The 22,262-nt window shown below is 41.8% G+C and overlaps 2 protein-coding genes across 2 annotated transcripts in view; one reads left to right on the top strand and one right to left on the bottom strand.

The window, feature by feature from the left end:
* LOC112452145 overlaps positions 1–22,262 on the top strand; it is a 200,304-nt gene that overhangs the window by 7,620 nt on the left and 170,422 nt on the right. The window lies entirely within an intron of this gene.
* LOC112452142 (LIM domain only protein 3-like) overlaps positions 11,811–22,262 on the bottom strand; it is a 77,388-nt gene continuing 66,936 nt past the window's right edge. Inside the window, exon 6 of the mRNA XM_025012215.1 lies at positions 11,811–14,647. Within this exon, the coding sequence (XP_024867983.1) occupies positions 14,489–14,647 (159 nt within the window). The 3' untranslated portion in view covers positions 11,811–14,488. The remainder of the gene's footprint in view (positions 14,648–22,262) is intronic.

Below are 22,262 nucleotides of genomic sequence, written 5' to 3'. Positions count from 1 at the left end.
ATTTGAATCTCCGGCGCTCGCCGAGAATCCATAAGTTCGTTTCGGAGCAGCGGGGGATGAAAAAAAAAGGGCGCTTAATAGCCGTCAGCCTCGTGGCTGTTGACTCGTGTAATGAAAATCAAGAGTAATCGAGAGGGCGATGGCTTTTGTCGGGGACGCATGAATTTCGACGGACGACCATTAATTATTCGAAATTAAATATCCTTCGCCAGCTTTAATTAAAATGTTTACGATATCGTTCAACCGGCTTATCGGCGACATTTCGCACTGTTGATATATTAAAAACAGGCGAAATCATTCGTCACGAGAGCGCCGATATTTTTCACATGGCATACTCGAACTGCATGGACCGTAAAAAAAATATTGTTTTGCCATAAAAAATATTTTGATCAACTGTACGATATCGAGAATCCGGGATAACATTTCGTTGAATTCGCTCGTCGACCCTCCCACCGATTCCTTACTCCGAAATCGGCTAATGCAATTATATCCATGGTCTCCGGTAATATTTCCGTAATTAAAATTCCGCGTCCTTTTCCGAGAGAAAGAACGAGAGAGAGAAAGAGAGAGGGAATCGGTCCTTCAACCTCCACCACCGCTGACTCTTGCGAGCAAACGATTCTTGTTTGTCTTGCAAACAAAGGGTTTCTCGCGAGGGTCGGGGAAACGTCGCGGGGAAAATGACGGGGGGAGAGAGAGAGAGAGAGAGAGAGAGGAGGCAGCGCGCGGTGGAAAACAGGGGCGGAATTATTACATCTTTTGTCCGAAGGCTCGAATCGCCCCGTTTGCGGAATTGCGCGATCGCGATTCAGCCACGATTGCGGACGCCGAATGCCGCGCGCGCGCGTCGGGTCGCCGAGGCCTTTGTTAGTTTTGACTAATTTCCACCGCGTGGGTAATCTGCTTCAATTCGAACTCTCGCGAGCGGCCCGCGGTTACTCCGTGAAACTAGATATGGTATATTTCACGTCCCTCCGATGGAAATCTTCGCGTCTTGCATCAATCTCTTTGGCTGCTACAAAACGACTCTTAATTGCATACGTATCAAATATTGCAGCAAGTGTGAACCAATTTTTTTTATATTTTTTCCATATTTTCATTTGAGTTATGCCATAAATAATGAAGTATTCTCTACATTAAAATATATTTTATATCAAATAAAATATATTTCTTTATGGATAGATCACGCGTTAAATATTCGTGTCAATTCAAGAGTTTTTAATAAATGGGGCAGAAGTTGCTTCGCGATTTATTGTTAACGTTTCACTATCGAGAGACAATTAAACAATAAGTTGCCGCGGTATAGCGGACTTAAAAATTTAATACGTATTTGACGCTTGCTGCACCGTCGCCGATCTTACCCCTTCGGGCGAGTTTAATTCTTGTAGGTCCCATCGGTGACTTTATCGCGAGAAATTGCCACGCTCCGGAAACCGTCGTTACAGCATCGTTACCGTAAGAACTTACTGCGGGCATTGTTACGGCTAATGGTACCGAACTTGGTTAACTTTCAGTTTTACCGCCGATTCGGATTAAGAATTTATGGTAACGACTGGTTCTCGGTCTATTATCCACCGCGCAGGGTGAAGGGTGATGTTTTCCAGTGTCGCGCTTTAATTACGACACTCGCACAGTTATTTTTCCATCTACGAGAACGTTACGCCGCGTTGGGGAATGTTCATCGTTATGCCATGTAAGCACTTTTATCTGGAAATTGATACAGATGATAGGGCAAGTCGTCGCGTGTTTGCCACCACGGCGAAACCGTATTAAAGGCTCTATCGTGTGTCGAAGACTGTTTTGCAAAAAATTAATAGATCATCAGAAAACAATATTTTTTTAAATATTTATATTCTCTCAAACTACGCTGGTATTTTAATATAGAATATTCTATTATAAAAGTTCCAAAGTACTTTTGCGTTTTTTTCTTTTTCGTTCTCTATCACAGTAGCGTGATACGGCTTTAAGAGCGTCAGTCGAAGAAAAGATGCGAGTCTCGTGTGTCATCTAATCCGAGAGCCTCTCGCCGACAGGCAATTGCATTAACGAAGAAACATGGCGCGACAGGAGCGAAACGCGCGCGATCAGAGGCCAGAAGTTATAACTCCACTCGACTCTCTATTTTTATCCCTCCCCTTCCCCCTTGCACTTCCCGCCCGCCATCGTCCGAAAGTACACCCGTGGCGTGGCAACTTCTTCGCAGTCGGCTAACTTCTGCTAATAATGGCGAGACATTAATTTCGTGCGATTGGGCCCGGCGGACGGCCGCGACAAAGGCAACAAACGGGATAGCTTCGCGAGGAGGAGGAGAAGGAGGAGGCAGGGGAGTCGGATGAGATGATCCTCTCTCGTTTTCTCCTTGGCGGGTCCTTCCTCGCGCCAGTCCTCCCTCGTTCGAGCATTCGAATTCTCTCTACAGCGAGATAAAGAGAAGCGAGAAGGAGAGCGATAGCGGGGCTATGCGTTTTAACCCCTTCTTCTTTACGCCGCGGCCGTATAATCCTTCCCTCTCCTCCGAAGCGGAGCGGTCGGTATAATCGCGCCGCACTGCTGTTCCCGTGGGAGCCGTTGCTCCCGACACGATTCTCCGAAAGGACGAAACGACGAAAAGTTTAATGAGTCCGCCTACTGCGCCTTTCCGGCCGCTAAGATTGCGGTTGCCGACATTCTCTTACGATCCCGATTTGTAAGACACGTGAGATTTCCTTGGCGAGAACGACGCGCGATTAATCAGTCAATATCGGTGGACAGACCCGACAGACGATTAAGACGAAAGTTCCTCGCAGTCAAATTTCTGTTTCAAACCTTGCCTTTATAATTGCTCGCTCTAATCGCAAACGAGATGAAACTGAATCTCCAGAAATTGAGAAGAAAGATTACGCGGTGAGACAATCGCAAGAAACGCCAATATAAATTAGATATAAAGGATAACTCCATAAATAAAGAGACAAGTTTCTAGTAAATCCGTTGGTATCGCCCTAATTATGATTGTATTAACAACTGGAAAGATTCAAATGGATATTCTATTTCCTGCGTTTTTACATATCGCTAAAGCTATATTATTAATTTTAACCCTTTTGCTTCGATCGATTAACGAGCGTCATATTGTCCGCACATCCGGCGAAGTTGAATTGATTGATTAGATCGAAGGATAATCATCAATCATCCGCGTTTGCTGCTTGGCCCGTCGGTGCGGCACAATTATGCCGAATACATTCTATAATCCGCTGCGCATCGAAACCGAGCGCAGATAAAACGCGGTAAAAGACCGTACACGCGAGGATCCGGCAACATTTCGCGGCGCAAACGCCACTAGACGCTAATGGGCCGCCTTAAATATGTAAGGGTAGTCTGCCCACCGGGTGCGGATAACAATAAACCAACACTCAAGACATACTCCGAGACACAATGTCAATTCGCACCCTTGGCGCTAACGATCTCACCTACGAGTTTCCCGCGTCGAGCTCGACATCCACGCGACGCGAATGACTTGATGGAAAATTATTTTTGTAAAAATTATCTGCGAGATTTAATATATTTCGTCGTCTTGTCGAGCAAACGCTGATATAAACAGTTGTATAATATAAATTGATATTAATAATTATTAATAGATATTTTATTAGTATTCGTAGAAAAAAAACTGTGACGAATGCTATAGAATATTCAGGTACTGTCTTTTTCCTACTACGATTCCGATTTTTATTTTTGCCTAGATGAAGATTGGTTTCTGATTACAGGATTTTATTTTCCGTTTTGCTGAGTTTTTATGAAAAGCCACGATTATTCAGCCAACCCGTTGCAATAAGAGTTCCGACGCGAGCCCGGCACGTCATAAAAGCTAACAATGATGAAAATATTGGTTCTTAAAGCCGCACGGGGTGTCGTTAACGACTCTCTTGAAGCAGCGACTCGCGACGTTGCGAGAAGTTGCCGCTCCCTCGGCGCCCGTCGAATTTCTTCACAAATTTTCCGCACATTACATCTCTCTCTCTCTCTCTCTCTCTCTCTCTCTCTCTGTCTCTGTTTCTCTGTCTCTCTCTTTCTTTCTCGCAATACGAACGGCAGTTATAACTTCCCATTACTTCTCTTCTTCCCATTGTGGTATCGCGGCGAGCTGACGGGGGAAAGGACTGTGCGCGAATGGACCTCGCTTTTCGGAGTTACGTCTTAATCATGTCGTTTGCCCTCTTTCCAAGACTATAAGCGAGAAATAGGCGAATAAAAGACGAAACTCCAATGAGCATAATAAGACGCTATCGAATTCTGCTATAGATTTATTTATATCTATATATGTTAAATGTATCACAAATCTTTTCCATTACTGGACAGATATTTTTTTAAGGAAAAAAAGATACACCATTCTTTTCTTGGCATTTATACATGTATCGAGAACTACATGTATGTAGTTCAAGAAACAGCCGAGATATGAGTTCGCGCGCAAACTCGTGACAACCCTTACTTACCATTAGTTTAGTAGACTAGCTTAGACTTAGTTTAGTAAACCATAGTAGACTAGTTCAACAGCTTGCTTAAAAGAAAGTCGCGCAATTGTTGCAAGGTCGCGTAAACGAAACCTCTTTCGGCGGAGTATATATCCTTAAAATTCGCTGTTTGCGAACGGCCGGCCGATAACGTCGGAGCATTATAAATTTAAGCGCTTTTAGCGAAAGCTATACGTTAGGTCACAACCGTTTCGCACGCAAGCTGCACTTTGCATGCCGCATTCCGGACGACTTGCCACCCTTGTTTGACCTGGCCAAGTGGTGTTGCGCTCGAAGTCCCGAATGCATAATTAATCGGGTTATCAATTAAAGGCACACCGGTGACTCGTAACCGCTCCGTATGATCATCGATTTCTTGTTTATATCAAGGCACATTATCGGCTCGCTATAGAGAAATTGACGCAGGTACTGATTGACAGGTGATTAAATTCAACTAATTCGAAGATAAATCGTCATTGAATCGATTAAGTCACAGACTATTTTCCCAATATCCTGATACCATTTTCAACTTCAGATATTTAAACAATTCAGCTTCAAGTAAAATTTTTATTAAATTAACACTTGCAGGAGTTTAATCGAAGAATAATTGTTATTATGCCGTCATACCGTTTGAATGTATTATATTATTGAAACTTTATACACGCGAAAATTGTTTATTACACAAAAATTATTGATATTCTGATATATCGATACCATCGCCATTATTACTGATTCTTAATATCATTAAAATATATACAATACAATACGGGATATTCTCTGTATAAAGTAATGCGACGCGTATTTATATTGCAGCAAAAATTATTCGATCCGCTCTCTATCGCGCAATAATCCAAAATATATACAATGCCGCGTAACCCAACAGTTTATATATAAAGATTAAATTATTAATTGATCTGTTATGTTCCCGTATGGCCTGTTATAACATTTGACGGGTAATAAAGAGTAATAATAATCGCGGTATTGCGAAACAAACAACAAGATAATCCGAAATAAATCCGCAATCGACATTAATTCTGATTCTTCAAAAATAATCCTATTACTTTCCGACGCATTTAAAAATTTACAAGAATTACACACAGAAATTATTATCCAAAATAATCTCGTACAGCGCGTTCGAGTGGGAAAAGAATGGACATGTTTGATGAAAATACTTCCTGCGATATGAAAAATACTAAAATAATTTTCCTCCGCCGACATTTAATTAAATATACCTTTCCGAAAAGCTCCTAAATATTTGAATATTTTTTGCCACGTGTCGGTTATAAAATTATTTCTAAATTCTCTTACTTTATTAGTCGCTATAATCTAGTGAAGACAGATTATTTTTACGTCTCATTAAGCGTGAGATTTCAATTTAATAATGATAGGTCGCACGAAGCATACGCTTCGATGAATAGAAGCGAAAATATGTACGCCAATTTATTCATGACCGATTATATACGCGTGACTAATTGTCCATTTAATTTGTTCGCTACGATTTGCCGTCATTGCGTTATAATAATCGCGATTTGACAGGCTCGTAATATCGCTCCGAGCGCTTCGAATTAAAAATGGAAACAAGGAAGAATCGCATATTATAAAATATAAGAAAGTAAAATATATATATATATAAATTTCATCAATATAATAATACCTGTATCTCTTCAATTGTCAATATTATTATTATGTCGTTATATATTTCGTGCTTACTTAGAAACCGTAAAAAGCAGGGAGGCTTCTCGCTTTTAACTTTGCGAAATAATCGAAACATGCCAAAATATCCTGAAAAGATTTATGCCTATAATTATGGATCGATTCGAGAATGCAATTTTGAAGACTGGGCGCGCCCTCGGGTATGTCAACATCGCGATCGGTTTCGACAGTTTTTCCTTAGCCTAGAATATGTATATTCTATAGATCAATTTTTATTATTTCTTCTTTAGTTTTTTAATTTTTATTTCACGTCGAGAAAGATCTTGTTTCGATCTCTTCATTATGAGAAATAAACACCATGAAAAAAATAAAATTGAATAAAAATTAAATAAAAGTTGAATTGACAAAAGTTTTATATTCCAAAAAAAGGTAAGAATTTTACTTATTGTAATTTTATCTCATTTCTTAATTTTATTCTTATTTTTTTTTTTAAATAATAAATTTGATAATTTCGTCATTTATGATAGACCTAGTTTACATCGATCACTTGATACGCGTATTAAATAGTAAATAACTAGTAAATAAGTCTGATTATTGGCTGATCAGTTCAAATATACTATTTGATACGCGTATCAAGAGATCGGTGTAAACTAGGCCATATATTTGATATAAAAATTGATATATATCAAATGTTTATGGTGTTTTAATTTTATTTCTTGAAAAACTTGTTCATTTGCAGAGTGCTTGACAAAATGCAGCATACAGGAATACACGCATGTGTATATATATGCTCCAGGATTAAAAATTTTTTTCTAATTTATCCTAGCTCATCCATTTTAAGGCAATGGATCTGTGATATGTTACACATCTGTAATATTTCATAGATTAATTTCCTCAGTTTAAATCAAAAGGCTATTTTGCGACTTACCGAACGATGCGCAACAGCGGAGTTTAACGACTACGTCGTATAGCTACGTTGATCTGTAAAATACAAGTGCAAAGTCCAAATTAGTTAGCGTTCACAATAGTTAATATTTCGAAAATAATTATTATCTTTATTTGCACGTAAACATAGTAAAGTAATTATATGATTTCCAAGAAACATCTTACTCTCTTTCTCAAAAATAAACTTGTACGAGATTTCATAAATGAAAACTTTTCTCCGAGCTTTTATATAAATTATTCAATAAAACGGTTCAAATAAACGGGAATAATTAATTCCGCAAACGACAAATAATACATATATATATATGTTAAATTACTCACCCCTTGGATGCTCCGCCGTCGCCCGATGCCTCCTCCTCTCTAATCCCTTCGTTGCTGCTCCTTTGTGGCACTCACACATAACGTTCACTTGCAAAGTGCGCGTATTCACAAAATTATTGACGTACGAACGGCGAATCGTGTACGATTGTCAATATTAAAATATATGTCGAGCTAATTACGACTGTATTGACTAATTAAACGTTTCGCGACGCCATTCGGCTCGAACTCGATCCGTTTTGTATCCCCGACATTCCATTAACGATCGAAGAATTTGAAAATAGCATTCTTACTTTGCTACCATACGATATACGGCGCGATGAATAAAATCGAGTTAATTAAAACGCGATAATCCGTCCGGAAACATACAGTCGAGAGATTCATGTATTATTATATTACAATAACCTGCACTTATAAACCTATAATATATACACCATTATGTACTATTAATATTATACATCTTCGATACATTACAAATTTCCATTCCGATGATTCCTGTACTACTTTGCAAACTTAAAAAGAGGGCTAAATCGGCGAAAACTTTAAAGAGCGATGAGAGACGTATTCGTATCCGTGCATCGTCGAACACAGTTATGCGCTTCAATTCTCAAGTCGAGTAAGTAAATCATACGAAATATTTATTTTGATGAGTAGTCATGATATGCGTACGAGGTATGTTAATCGAGAGAGCTGATTATTCATTGGACTCGGCAGTCGCCGAATATTCGTAAGGAATAATCGCGCTCGCTTGTACGTTGTACCTGCCGCGGTCGCGTCTCGAAGGGTAATGTCGAATGCGTCGTCACTCGTCACGCGCTCGAGTCCCGCGTCAACAAACAGCGCTACGTCACGTCAAGGCTCCCACAGACCGAACGCGTCAAGCGTCAAGCAGCGAGCAGTAACCAATCAGCGAGACGATATTTTCTACGCCACTGCTGATATCACCTCACTGATTGGGTTCAATTGGGTTGCTGCTCGCTGCTTGACGCTTGACGCGTTCGGTCTGTGGGAGCCTTCAGCCGTTCTGGCTCGGTAAGCTGTTGTTTTTGTCTAGTTTTTGTCAGTTACTACGCGGTATTTTTAGATTGATATCTCGAATTGCCGGAGCAATTTACTTACCTGATTCATACATCAAAGCGATAATGATGTGCTACGTACGCATTTCCTTGCGATGGCAAATATATAATTCGATAGGCATATAATTCTTATTCGCGATAAATAATTCTTTAACTATTACACTTGGGGATTCTCGGATGTATGTGCTTTAGATTTTTCGTTGACTTGCTTACCGAAGTTAAAGCGCGTAATAATCGAGTGATTCTCGTCGTGTAACAGGAAGCTGTAATATATCGGGCGTTTATTAATAGTACGTATATATTTCGCAAGATTTATGTATTCCAAATTCATTGTGAATGCAATGCTGAATCTTGATTGTACATTTCCGGGTGGTTCATCGCGTTTTAATTATCCATTAACTCGGTTTTATTGATCGCGTCTCCTGGTATAAAAGTTGCCGATGCTATTCTCAAATTCTTCATCAACGAAATATCGTGAATCGAAGTGGAATGACGCCGCATCGTGATCTATTAAAAAAATATTTATCCCAATTTTTCATAGTTCACCTATCCATATTTATTAATAATATGAGTTTATATTACTTGAAAATTAAAAGGAAGATGTATGTGTGAGATCCATAAATATCATATATATATATCAATTCTATACCAGTTTCTAAAATAATAATATATTAGGTTGGCCAATAAGTCCGTGCGGTTTTTTATAAGTAAAATTTAAAAGTAAAAAACCTCACGAACTTATTGGCCAACCTAATAGAATTTATTTATAAAAACGATTTTTCTTCTTATATTTCGACATGTCTTTTAACGGTTGTTTGAGAAAAATATAATTGCCATGAAACCGATGAGGTCAATAATGCTATTCCTCATTCTCATTGTGTGCGACCAATCTCGAAGCAAACTTTATATAATTTCAGCGCGCCCGACTTAAACCAAACGAGATCCCTATTTGCGCACACGGCATGCACCGTATACTCCGGCTGCGGTGGGCGCAAAAAAATGCGAAAACTTCTGCATACGGCCTTCATTTTTATTCGCCTCGCTCTTTTTACACTCGGATGCGACGCGACAGCGCGCGGTTATGCCAGAACGGGACACGCGCTTTCCCATCGGCGGCCGGATATTATTTCAGTCGGCGCATATTTCCGCAAATGAATTTTATGAAAACAGTTTTTGCTCTTTTAATTAATCGCTCCTCCGTACGGTCCGTGGGTCCGCCATTTCTCTTCGCGCGCGGCGAGCGAATCTCGCGAGAAGCAGCCGGGGCCCCGGCGGCTTTTAGTAATAATATTGTTTCAGAGACCGCGCGGGCTCTCTCGCGGAAAAGTGCCGCGCGACTCTCTCGTCCCTCTTTCCCGCACCGAATTCCCCGCGCGATACCGTGATTTACGCAAACCCGCTGCGATGTTCCTTTCCTTTTTTTTTCGCGACGACGAAAGGGCGCTGGGAAAAATTGTTAGCGAGCAGATAATGACGCTCGTTTCTCGCAAGTTGCTCGTACTGCGGGGAGTTTTGCGATTCCACGGGGTAATTTGCTCGCGATTAAACATGGGGAGATAGCCCGAACGGAAATAACGATTCCACGTAACGAGAGGAGAGAAAGCGATTCGATGCGCACTTCCGACGGGTATATAAATAGATACTGATAATCACGGCTGTCGGTTATTCGCTCCTCTCGCGCGATGTCTGCAAGGTTTAAAACGATATAATTTCTATATGTTGCATTCAATATGGCATTTTAAACATTAATGTTCGTGTTGTTCCGGATAAATACACTTGCAAAAATAATATACTAATGAATATAATAATAAAATCTCTCTCAATTTGGACGATTTATAATCCGTAAATTCTATTTGTAATTTTCATATTCTGTGCGTATACGCGGCACGTGAATTATATAAATATTTTATATTTCGTCCCGAGAATCGTAGATCGTCTAAAGCTCTTTCGCGCTCATAATTTTCTTACTGCAAATATGTGCCCACTCCGTATGGCGACTGTGCAGGCGATTAAAGGAACGAAATGATCCAGGAAAGCTCCTCGTTTGCGCTCGCAACAAAGTGCCGCATTTTGTACAAACAGACGTAATAGACAGCCAATTAGATGGTCGGGAGGTTGTAGTTAGGCGTACCTTCGGACGGCTAGGTGCGCCCCGGATAATCGTGGTCATAAATAACATTTACCGATAGGGCGGGGGAGGGGGGAGGAGGGAGTCGAGGGAATGCCCCGTGCTCTAATTGCCAATGATTACCGCGAGCGCCGTACGAGGAAAAATTGCCAATTTGCATCGAATGCTCGACCGTCTCTCTCGTTTCCCGCTTCGTTTACTTACCGTCCGCCCATCCGCTCTCGTCGGATTATAGATAAGCAGTTTCGCCTCGTGACGTTAAATCACCTTCCGTTATCCGGTAACGGTCGTTCCGCCAAATTCCTCCCCGTCGAGATACGTCGATATTAAAAAGCATCGCGAGCGCATTAATTCTCGGAGAACAAATTGCTTCGTGGATGGTGTAGGTACTTTATGGATTCCCGAGGAGTCGCGAGTGCGGTTCGCCGGTGGGTGGATTTCGATCATCCTCCATTACGCATTTATTCAAGCGGAATCCGCCCGAGATACGTTGTTGGTATAAAAAAGCATGTATTAATTCATACGGATGTATTAGGACGGCCCTCTTCTTTCCAATTTTCGATCCCGCGAGCTTCCGTTCGAAAATATATTCAGCGCATCGTTGTAGGCTACATCAAGTATTAAAGTTAACTTCACGTTAGCAATACTTGTGAACCCGAGCGTTATGGAGGATGAGGAATATTGCTCTCCTTCGCGGCTTCGTCATAAATTCGCGATGTTCAGCCGAATTTCGAGTCAATTCGTGCGAATCGTGCATGCGCGATCGCTCCCTACGCGATCTCTCCGGTCGCTTCCTCTTCCGTTTCTTCGCTTCGCCTTTTTTCGACGCCGGATACGCGGAGAGGGTTCGCGTTCGCACCCGAATAGAGTTGGACGCCGCTCTCCTGAATACACAATGCGATTTATTCGAAACGCGGCGTATAAAACACAAAGGACCGCGTATGATTGGTAAATTATTGAGGCGGACCGGATTTGTCGGCCAATCACGTAGCGCCCTTAAATAATTCAAGGGAGATACGAACGGCGGATGCAGAAGGAGCGAAGGGGCCGGCGAAAGTCATTCCGCGTGTTGATTTCCGCGTCGCAACGTCGCGAATCAATATCGCGCGTTTGCGACGGATACAAGAACATAAACCTTTAAGAAAACGGGGAACGGGGTGAGCCGGTTCCGGTTGTCCCTCGCGCCGCGATTTAAAACCACACACTGTGTTTTTTGCATAACATCGAAACAAATTTATTAATACCTCTATGATAGACCTATAAATACAAAACGTATCTACATACTAGCGAACGTACACACACTTCCTTAATTAATGACCTCGGTTCTTTCGTACATTGTGATCCAAGCGCGATCAGTATAACTGAATCCATAATAGCGCTGCTAATGCAAGATTTACGGGGATGTAGAAAGCGATACTGTATAGGGTATAATGTACAAAAGGGCTCCGATGCTCGCACTGGCTGTGCTTTGTTAAACGTTCATTCGATAGTCGCATAGTATGATACAAATGTGTTTTTAGCGATCGTAGTCACTGCGCGTCGAAGATCTTTCGCGTTTTAGGAACTATGCTGGTTTTATTCTGAAATCGCCATATATTTTGCGAGAAGATTATTTGTTACAGTCGTCAAGACATGTTTAAATGTCGAAAGGAATCTGGTTCAGTTCGGGCGACTTTAATGCGCTGGGTAGAGAATGCAACTCGTGTAGAGGCTATCGTCGATAGTGTCGTCGTATCAAAATATAAACTCGGCAAGTAACAAGTCGGCAATAGTTCTCTCTTGTCGTCTTGACAATTTGAGACGATTACCAAATCAATTTTTGCAGATTGAAATAAATGCGTACTTGTATGATGCTTTTATTTGCGAAGAAAGGTTAAAGTGCCCTGATAAATTGGCACTCGTTATTAATTATGGTACATGTGATATTATTTATAGTAATTCAAAGATGCGGCTATTTTTAATATTTATATACATATACATATTTCTTAACGTATTTCAAAAGAAAATTACAAAACTGTGCAGAAGGTATTACAGAAGATGTAGAAAATATTGAGAAATCAAGTTATTTATACTGTCATTCATATAAAATTGTATATTATCATGTAACATAAAAAAATAATGTAGCATAAGAAAATATTTGTTAACGCAATTTATTAACAATGAACTCATAGTCAACTTCAATTAGTTTCGCAAAGTTACAGTTCAATATATATTTATTAAACCTTTTCTTGTCGTTAATAATAAACAATAATTATTGCCAATCGCAAGCAACAAAGATTTTTTTTCTTATTTGTGAGATTTGCGTGATTTTCACCGGAATGAAAACCACGAAGATCGCGTTTCTTAAGGATTAGTCCTTAGCAGTTTCTCGGCGCAGCTGCCAACCTATTACCGTTCGACGTAGGTACTTTTGGCATCAACGATGAATCCCCGAAGAGGAAGGAAATAAAACATCCTTTTCGACTGGGTATTCCTCGTGATCCGATACGATCAGCACGGGCCGGAGAAAGAGAGAGAGATCAAGAGAGAACTTTGGGCATAACTCAGTCTCGTTATCTGACTCGCAAATAAGGCAGTGGAAAAGTTCGCGACATCAATCTGGGCCTCTGCCGGGAGATTCGAAGTTGAAACAATGCTTAAGTCACCCTTAACGTATGAGCCCCATGGGGTGGCGAGCTAGCGAGCGGTTGCTGCTGCTGCTGCTGCTGCTGCTGCAGTCGCTTTCTCGAAGTCCGTCGATTCGATCTCGTTCTCGATGCCCGTCCGGCAGGAGCAGGGCCCTCCGAGGGGTCATCCTGTGTATCTCCTCACCGACAACTCACCGTCCTCGGAGAGGCGAACGTTAAATGCGCCAAACTTTATTTACCACCGCGAAGTTTCGGACTTCGATTCATGACACGCCGGCTGTTAAAGATATCTTACACCGACCGAAAGTCGATACGCTTACCGTAGGGTTTCATGAAAGCGGATAAATCCGGGAAGAATCGCGACGGGAATTCTTCTCTAGCCCGTAAATTTCCACGCAGGTCTTACTTCTGATTTCTTTCTCGATCTTATCTTTAGCGATACGCTTTAGCAGTCTGAATTGAATCATGCAAACTCCGATCAGTTATAATCTAAAGAGCACCAATAGTTCGCCATAGTTGGCCAATATACGTTCCGTTAGTTATCTATCTATATACTTATCTATTTAACTATCTACTTATTTATCGTCTAACCAGTCGAGCGTGGGGAAGACGAATTCGTTCGGATATATGAATCTAATTAAATGTAAGAACGAAAGACGCATTTTGGATTTATATATTCTTCCCTCACGTCCTATCTTATATTGGAGAGATTCTATTCGAGAAGACGGAATAATAATTCGTCCGGGAAATACGCATTCGCCAAACGACGCCTATAAGATAGCGTAGGAGAAATAGCAGCGTTGGCAATCTGGTCATTTATTCAAAAATGTTAATTTCAAAGACGGGGAAACGCGATATACATTTTTATTAATCGTTTTCTATTTTGTCAGATATGCATTAAAATTCTCCTATGCCACTTAACTCGCGTTATCTGCAACACTATCATATTTTTATGGTTGTCTTCTATTTACATAAACTTCAAGTTCGCCCGATCGCGACAAGAAGCGGATTGTTTAATGCGATTATATAATACATATCTATACGCGGTAACACTTTTCTGTTCGCGATAACTTTTTTTTCTCGACAGTTAAAGGATATCCGAATATGCGCAATCTTGCAATTTGCCGTGGGTCGCGTGCTAAAGTTAGGACGACAGTTCGGACGATCAGCGCGGGTAAAACCACGAAGACAATGCGAACGGCACACACGAGTCGACCCCCTCGTGCGACTCAATCGATATATCGGCGCTTACTTCGTTTGTCATTTGGCATCGTACGATGCTTGCGCATTGATACCGTTTAAATTATTCATGGGGTTCAGGACGTTATGGGCGCTCGAGCTGGCTGGCGCTGGATATCCGTTGTGGTTGTGGGCCGCCGCTTCCCCGTTCGCCTGTCGCTGAGGCCCACCCGCTACGTTCTGCAAGATAAAAGAAGACGCGTGAGGATTACGGACCGTCGGCTGTACGGTATTCGGTGGTCGGTGTTCTCTTTCAATTTGGCTCGATCGCGACGATCTCGACTTAGCGGAAAATTTATGTGACCGGAGGCACACGTCCCTCATAAAAGAGTACCGTGGAACAATACCGCCGCGAACACCGGAGACGCGATCGAAGCGACATATTCGTATTTCTCTATCTATATGTATACGAAACGTTTTCTATACATTTGCATTTTATATACTTTCTTTCGTTAAAGTTTCGTTCAAATTTTCTCGGCAACTAGTTGTAATCTATGTGATTTATATCAATGCGAGTGATACCGTACCACTGAAGGTGCACTGACCGCCTTAGTTAACAAATTCTGGTTAGTGAGACTTCGTGTCCTTGTCTAGATTATAACTCTAGCTGTAACATAGATTGAGAAAGAAGATTTAATTAACCATGGTTATCGCTGAACAATATTGTTGCAATTAGTCGCAACCACTGTCTGAAAAAAGTCGACTTTTCCTTGAAATTTAGCTCGACGGACGATCTTTATCGAGAAAAATATATGTGTGATTACAATATTTAAAATACCTAGAAAGGCTAAGAAAGTTTTTTTATCCTTTAAAAGATGTTATGAATTTATTTGGGGCAGAAACTTTATTTGGTGCGGAAACTGAAAGATTAAACAAAAATTAATATTGGCATATGATAAGTTTTATATATTCACTCTTTTCGGAATTAATTATTAGGAATATAACTCGTTAATTTAATCACGTCACTGATCCTGACACGTGATTATAAATAAAACATGCATCGTATCGTTTACTGAAATCGATTTTAATATTTTATACATAACGATCGGGTAACACACACATTTAATCCAAATTGGATAAACTTTATGAATTCTACTAATATCTCTCTGAGTTGCATTTAACCGAGCAAAAAGCTCATCGATTAAGAATTGAGTTCAATTTATTCTTGAAACTCATTTATCAAGCTCTTAAATGCACATCAGAATGCATAGGACGAATTTGTAATTCTGAAGAATTTAATCCGATTAGAGGGCAACTTACAAAATCCAAGAATAAATTCGGTCGATCAATCGACTCCTCGCAGCCTCGTTATTCGATTTTAGCAATTATTCACGACGCGGCACGTAAAATCCAGCGCGGATTCCCGCCCTTAAGGGGTTGACAACGCTAACGAATTTGCGTTTCTCTCTCTTTTCCCTCATCCCCCTCCCCCTATAACGTGCCGTCTAAGTCTCCACTTCAAAAACAAAAGGCCGGAGGAATGAATTTGTATCTCAGTGCCCGGGCAAAAAGGAGGGGCGGCACGACGCAACTTGGGCGGTTCCCTCTTCCTACCCCTCGCAACCGATTCTTTATCCATCTCCATCTCTATCCGGTAGCTATATTTGTGCGCTGGTGGTACAGAGCACCCGGCGTGGGAGAGGCGGAGAGTGTACTAGGCTAGGTAAGTGCCGTTGAAAACTTCGAACTTTGCATTTCCTCCCCGTCCCGTCCCCCTCTCATCATCCCTCCTTTATCTTATCCTGTCGATCCTGCTTCCTCTTCGTCTTTCGATCTTCGTTGTCGTTCTCGTCGTTCCTCGCGAACACGCGTGCACTCCCCCCTCTCTCTCTCACCGTCTTTCCCTTCAGTTTCTCTTAGTTTCTGCAGTAAAGGTGTTAAATTATACAGGCTTAAAATTCGGCAGACCGTGCGGCTCAACCCCTCGTGACGGAATCCTTCCTCCCTCCCGCCACGATTTCGGCCCGTAAGTTGATCATACTAACTTTCGCGCGGCGCCGAATTAAGCCTCCATTTTCGGCAATTATCCCGCGCCGCGGAATGTCTCGTTGCAACGCGATGAAACGTCGTCGATCTTAATTATGATATTTTATTTTAAAGAGATTGCAAGAATATTACAGGTTACAGCGGAACTTGTTAACGATAAACCTCGTTTGTTTATTTTTTAACATATAGAGTCCTACTTGCAATTTCGCCTGTTTTAAATATTTCGCTTTTGTCTCTTTGCTGTATGCAACGAGCTAGAATAAGAACGAAGAAGGGCAGATCTGTCACGGGACCCTGTGAAAGGTGTTATCTCCAAAGTGTCTTAATAAAGTATTTTTCTCGTTTTAAAACGCAAGAAACTGTAGCCGGCACAGGGTGCGGCTGCGGAGTAATTAACTCGTAAATAATTATGATAAAAATGACAAAGCATCGCTAGAGAAATGCTTTATCATCTGTCTCCGCGACTCTGGGAGCGATTTTTTTTCCTTAGGAAAGATCCTTAAATCTCGTCGCCGTGAGAACCCTTTCCCTTGTAGCCACCAGCAAGAGACTTCCGTCTCTCTTTTTCTCTCTCTTACTTTATGTTTTCGTCTTTCAGTACATACCTCTCTCTCCCTATCTCCCTAGCCTCGTTCTCTTGTCTTGGAGGGTCCCGCTCGTAATTAAGAAATCTCCGTGGAAGGCTCCAGACCACCGTTGAACGCTGCTACGGGTTAAATTAAGTCTATGACTTATTCAAGTTTTATCTACAATTGCCAGAGGAGGAATTACCGCGCTGTGAATTTACTGCCGACGTCGTAATCAAACGGCATGCGCTTTGCGGGAACTGGTATGTAGATAGATAGGATTCTATGAGTACAAGGGTCCTCTTCCAAGTCAAACGCATCTCTTCAAACGTCAGAAGTTTCGTAGCGTATATATTATAGAAAGATAATTTTAGCGACATAATATTATGCCCCAGATAACCGAGCAGCTTTCTTCGCGTTTATTCTCATCTCCCGCTGTAATCTCCCGGTTTTTTCATCCTCTTTCTCTCTCTCTTTCTCTTGAGGAGACCTCGCACGCGCGAATAAGACATTAATCGTGAACCTGGCGCGAGGGTGGTAAAGCGGGGCCGGGTAGTTTGTAACTGACGGTAAATGCGGAGCATCGCCATCGCGAGGGCTTGTAGGGAATCGCGTGTCATTTGTCCGTTGATCTCCTGCGGATGGGAAAACGGCCAGATGCGCGGTTCCGCCCGTCCCACCGCGCGCGGCGCGGCTTTTCTTACGCGCAAAAATTAGCGCCACCCACCGAGCACGTTCGGTGCCCCGAAGGTGGGTCCGACACGAGATGAGAATTAGGCAAGACGTCGTTAATCGCTCCGGGATCGTTTAGAAACGGAATTTACTGGCGGGTCGCCCATTCTCACACCTGAATCTTGCAGGAGAAAAGAAATTGATGTAACGTTCTTTCTCACAAAAAATTAATATAAGGTTGCTGTGAGAAAAATCAGGTATATCAGTTACATGCATGACTCTTTGATCCAATTGTCATTTTTGTGACGCAAATTTGATTGGACTGAACTTTCTCTCATACCTTGTCGTATATTATTATCAAGCATCTGTAATATCGAGTGTTCCATTAAAATTCACTGCGTATCTCGTTACTTCGATGTCGAGGCAAACTCGGCCGCGTGGTCGAGCCCTCGCGACGGAAGTCCGACACACTCGTCGGTAATAATCGTTATAAAAGTGAGCTCGGCCACGTAGCACATAGCTCTCGGAGTTGTTTCCCAACTAAACTCATAATCTCGCATAAGCTTGCAAGCCGGGCTTTCCCATGCGAGCTTTCTCGGCGCGCGCGTTGTATAAGGGGCCGCGTAGAGGCTTTACGTGAAATTCAGCCAAGCACGGTGCACCTAATAATGCGCTCGTTAACAAGAACGACGTGTACACGCGCGTGCGAGGGTTCGTATGTACTGCGGTGCTTCTGTCTATCTCCCTCTTCTTTATTTTCTCTCTCGCTCTCTCTGTCTTCATGTCATGACACAGCTTACGTTACGTTGACCAAGAGGCAATCTAATCGGCTGATCGATCGGCGATCGATTAGGTCGCCCTGAAACTTGTTACGTCTAGAAAATATCTTGACTACGACATTTAGGAGATTACCGTGATAAATTCCTTCGCGCTAAAATTCTTCGATTCTTTGATATATTTTAAAATCAATTATAGATAGGTTTTTTTACTTTGTATAATTTTATGACATCCCTCGATGTAATTCTAAACAGATCGTATTCGCATGTGCAACAATAGAGTATCTACAATGAAGGATTAATGATGGACTAATGGCTTTGTTCAGTGTGGGAATACGCTCGTGGCTCTGTATAGTACTGCATTACGATGATGCGCGTCCATTTCGCTAAACGCTACATTTCGAGGGATTAACCGTGCGCTACATTAATTATTATTAATGGTATCATATCCTATTCTGACACATTCTATTCGGGTATTCTAATGCATACGTTATATCGATCACTAAGTGTTTCATTCACATTGACGCAACTATTTTAAATCAATTCTGTATAATTAACGCAATACCGATAATGGAAATTGTATAGTTGTTCAAAAATCCACGCAATTTTTTTTGTACTTATAATTATAAATCCCTTAATAATGGAATATCCAGTTTATTCCCATTTTGTTATGTTAATTCGGTTATTTTATTAATTTTTAAATATTTATCTGATTCTATACATGTAACATTAAAAAAAAAAAATAACCGAAATAGAAGACGAGGCATTTTCTTAATCAACTTTTTCAATCTACGTTTCGAGGTCGATACGTCCGTCACGCGTTTACGTCACCCCTGAACAAATGGATATTGAACACTCAGCTCTAATAAAAGCGACGTTAAATCGAAAGTTTAATTTTGTCGAAATTAGTTGGCTGTGTTCAGAGAACTTTCAGGAATCTAATCGCTTGGAAGCAATATAGAGGACATTGTAATGCCTCATTCCCCGTACGAATCTCGTACTGCGCACATTGATCCTCTTAAATTCTCATGTACCTTCCGTCTTGGCATTAGCATATTATCTCACCTCCGTAACCCCCTTTTCCCTCTCGTCGCAGTCCCCCCCTCGAATCCCCTTCTGGCACCTCGGGCCTCTTCCCCCTCTGATTCGCGAAGGACTTCGCAGACACTCGAGAGTTTGTTTTAAAACTCAGATAATCGTTCCAAACTCTCATCGTGTCTTTCTCTTTCTCGTTCTTACTCCGTGTCTATATTCCCCGCTACGTTTCCCCTTTCAGTCCTCTCCCTACCGCTTTCCGCCAAGTCCCGAGGGGAAAATTAGACCGAAATAAAAGTTCTCGCCAATTTTTAAGCGCGTTATACTTGTCTCTAAGGAGGATGAGATTGCGCGGCTCGATCGAAGCTCCTCGTTGAGAAACGAAGCTAAAGCTTCATGAGTCTTTTCGCCGTCGTTACTATTTGCGGAGCAACGGCGTTTTTCTTTAATTGACTTTCTTCTAAAGATACGCTGTGATGTTTTCTCTACTTCTTCATCCCGGAATTATATCAAAATAAACTTTTTATCGGTGAAAATTATTAATTACGCCCATCAAACGGAGACTCCCGCGGTGTCGCGTAACAATGAAGAAGCATAATCGATTTTGAAGCAATTCCCGTGCATAAAACTCACGTCCCAATGTTACGATAAAGTTTCAATAGGTCGACCATGATATCGGAAACGATCCGTCATCTATCTCCGACGAGACAACTCGATTGTCGATGCTGACGGCTAAAGGCGGTCCAGTCTCGCCGCTTCCTTTCACTCCCTCATCACGCCCCGCGTCCCCCGCTCTCGATTCACCCTCCCGGATCAGGTATACTCGAGTTATTCGTAAGCAACACTCCCCAGCATTATTCGCCAAAAGCGCGGTAGATCTTCCCGGGGTTGAGAAAGATTGGGACAGCTGTCTGTTCTCAGGCAATCAGAAAAACTACCTTCCTACCTTCCCTTCCTCTCCTCCCACTATCCGTCGGCGGTACTTTACCACCCCCGACGAGCCGCGGCTTAAGGAGAATACAAGGGTGGCAGCTGCCTCCAGGACGAGCACCCTCTTCGCGGTTTTTAAGAATCTTAACGCCTTTCTCCCCTTTTTCCCTCTGTACCGTCTTCTTCTGTTTCTCTTCCTCTTATACGGTTTATATAGGTACTCTCAATTTCGTCCTTGCATTTTATCAGAATGCTAAATCTAACGAGAGCCCGATTTTCTTCTTTTGGGGATATATTTTGCACTAAAAGAACATCTCTATCGATTTTAATCCACGTATTGTCCGTATGACGTTTTGGTTCGGTCATTCATTTTGCACACGATACATTTGCGATATTATTTCCACCTGAGACAAAAGTGTGCAACGCACATGTTAATTCCTCTTATTTAGATGCAAAATGTAAAACGACCCTCGGGCTAGCGAGTAGATATCTTGAGTGTTCTCCGCGATCGAAGATATTCACGCTCCAGAAACGAGATGTCAAGAGGGATCCATCAGGCTTTAGCGTAATAGATGCGCAGACGACATTAGCATGCCACGCCGATTATTGGCATTAGTCTGCCATCCCGTTATTTCGCACACCGGTCATTTATAACCCGTAAACCCTCCGAGCGAATCGATATTGCGTGTGAAAGCTGCTGGATCGCGCAATATCGCGGAATACACCGCGGACGTGCCAATTTTTCCCGATTGACGGTACCAGAAATTTACAGGAGCAAAAAAAAAAAAAGAAAAAAACAACAACAGCATCGATTCCCTCGTGCCGAGCAATAAAAATATCTCATATTAATTAAAACGACACGTCCCTTACTCGAGAGTCGAAGAGTTCATGAATTTCGAGACGTGAGACAGGCCTTGTCCGACTTCGCTAAGGTAGATTTACGCGTGTCTGGGCGTCCCTGAAAAATGTTTACACGGTATACACCCTTATATTCACGCGAGCCGATATTTCTTTAAACATTATAAACGACGCGACACTCACACGCATGCACGCACGCACGCACGGCCCAGGAATAGAGTCGCAAGGGTTACCAACCCCTGAATTACACGCAGCTCGCTCGCGAGGGCGGTTAAGGGTAGCGAATTTGCATATTATAAGTAGTACACGTTACCGAGCTTGATATCATCGAACCGGGGACCTCGTTATTCTGTGCATGCGTACGATTCGAGCGTGCGACGAGCATCTACGGCCTTAGATCGCTCCTCCGAGACGTTTCCGAAGGTTCAAACTCCCGCGACGAACATTTTACCACGGGTCTTTAACGATCTTTTAATAATGGAGATGATGGCAAGCGACATTATTAGCAGCGATTGTCGATGACACGTTTAACAACTCAATTTTCGTGAGAAGAATTTATTTTACATTTTCACGTAAAAGATTCGTGTGCTTGGGACTTTTATTTTTTATTTTGAATGTAAATGGAATATAATAGCGAATTCTAGTATTACGATAATAAAATAGTATTTTTTAACTCTATATTAGCATCTATATATTATTCCGATCATTATATTTAACTAAATATCGCGAATTAGAATACGTGACAAGTTATTATACAAGGAAGACGGCGGAATCCTTGCAAGACGGCACCCGGATTAAATGGATAGGCTCCTAAGGTCGAGTAGGACGTGGTCCTTCGTGCGGCAGGAGCTTAAGATATTGTTTCGAAGCAACGCTGTTGCCTTAGGATAATCAAGAAGACTTAATCCCAACAAGCTTAACGCCGATGAGTTCATAATTCTGGACGTTCCTGCTCGTGAAAATCGCCTCTCT

This window comes from Temnothorax curvispinosus, unplaced genomic scaffold (assembly GCF_003070985.1).
Source record: "Temnothorax curvispinosus isolate PA1 unplaced genomic scaffold, ASM307098v1 QBEX01002996.1, whole genome shotgun sequence".
Taxonomy (NCBI): Eukaryota; Metazoa; Arthropoda; class Insecta; order Hymenoptera; family Formicidae; genus Temnothorax; species Temnothorax curvispinosus.
This window is presented reverse-complemented; position numbering and strand designations above follow the sequence as displayed.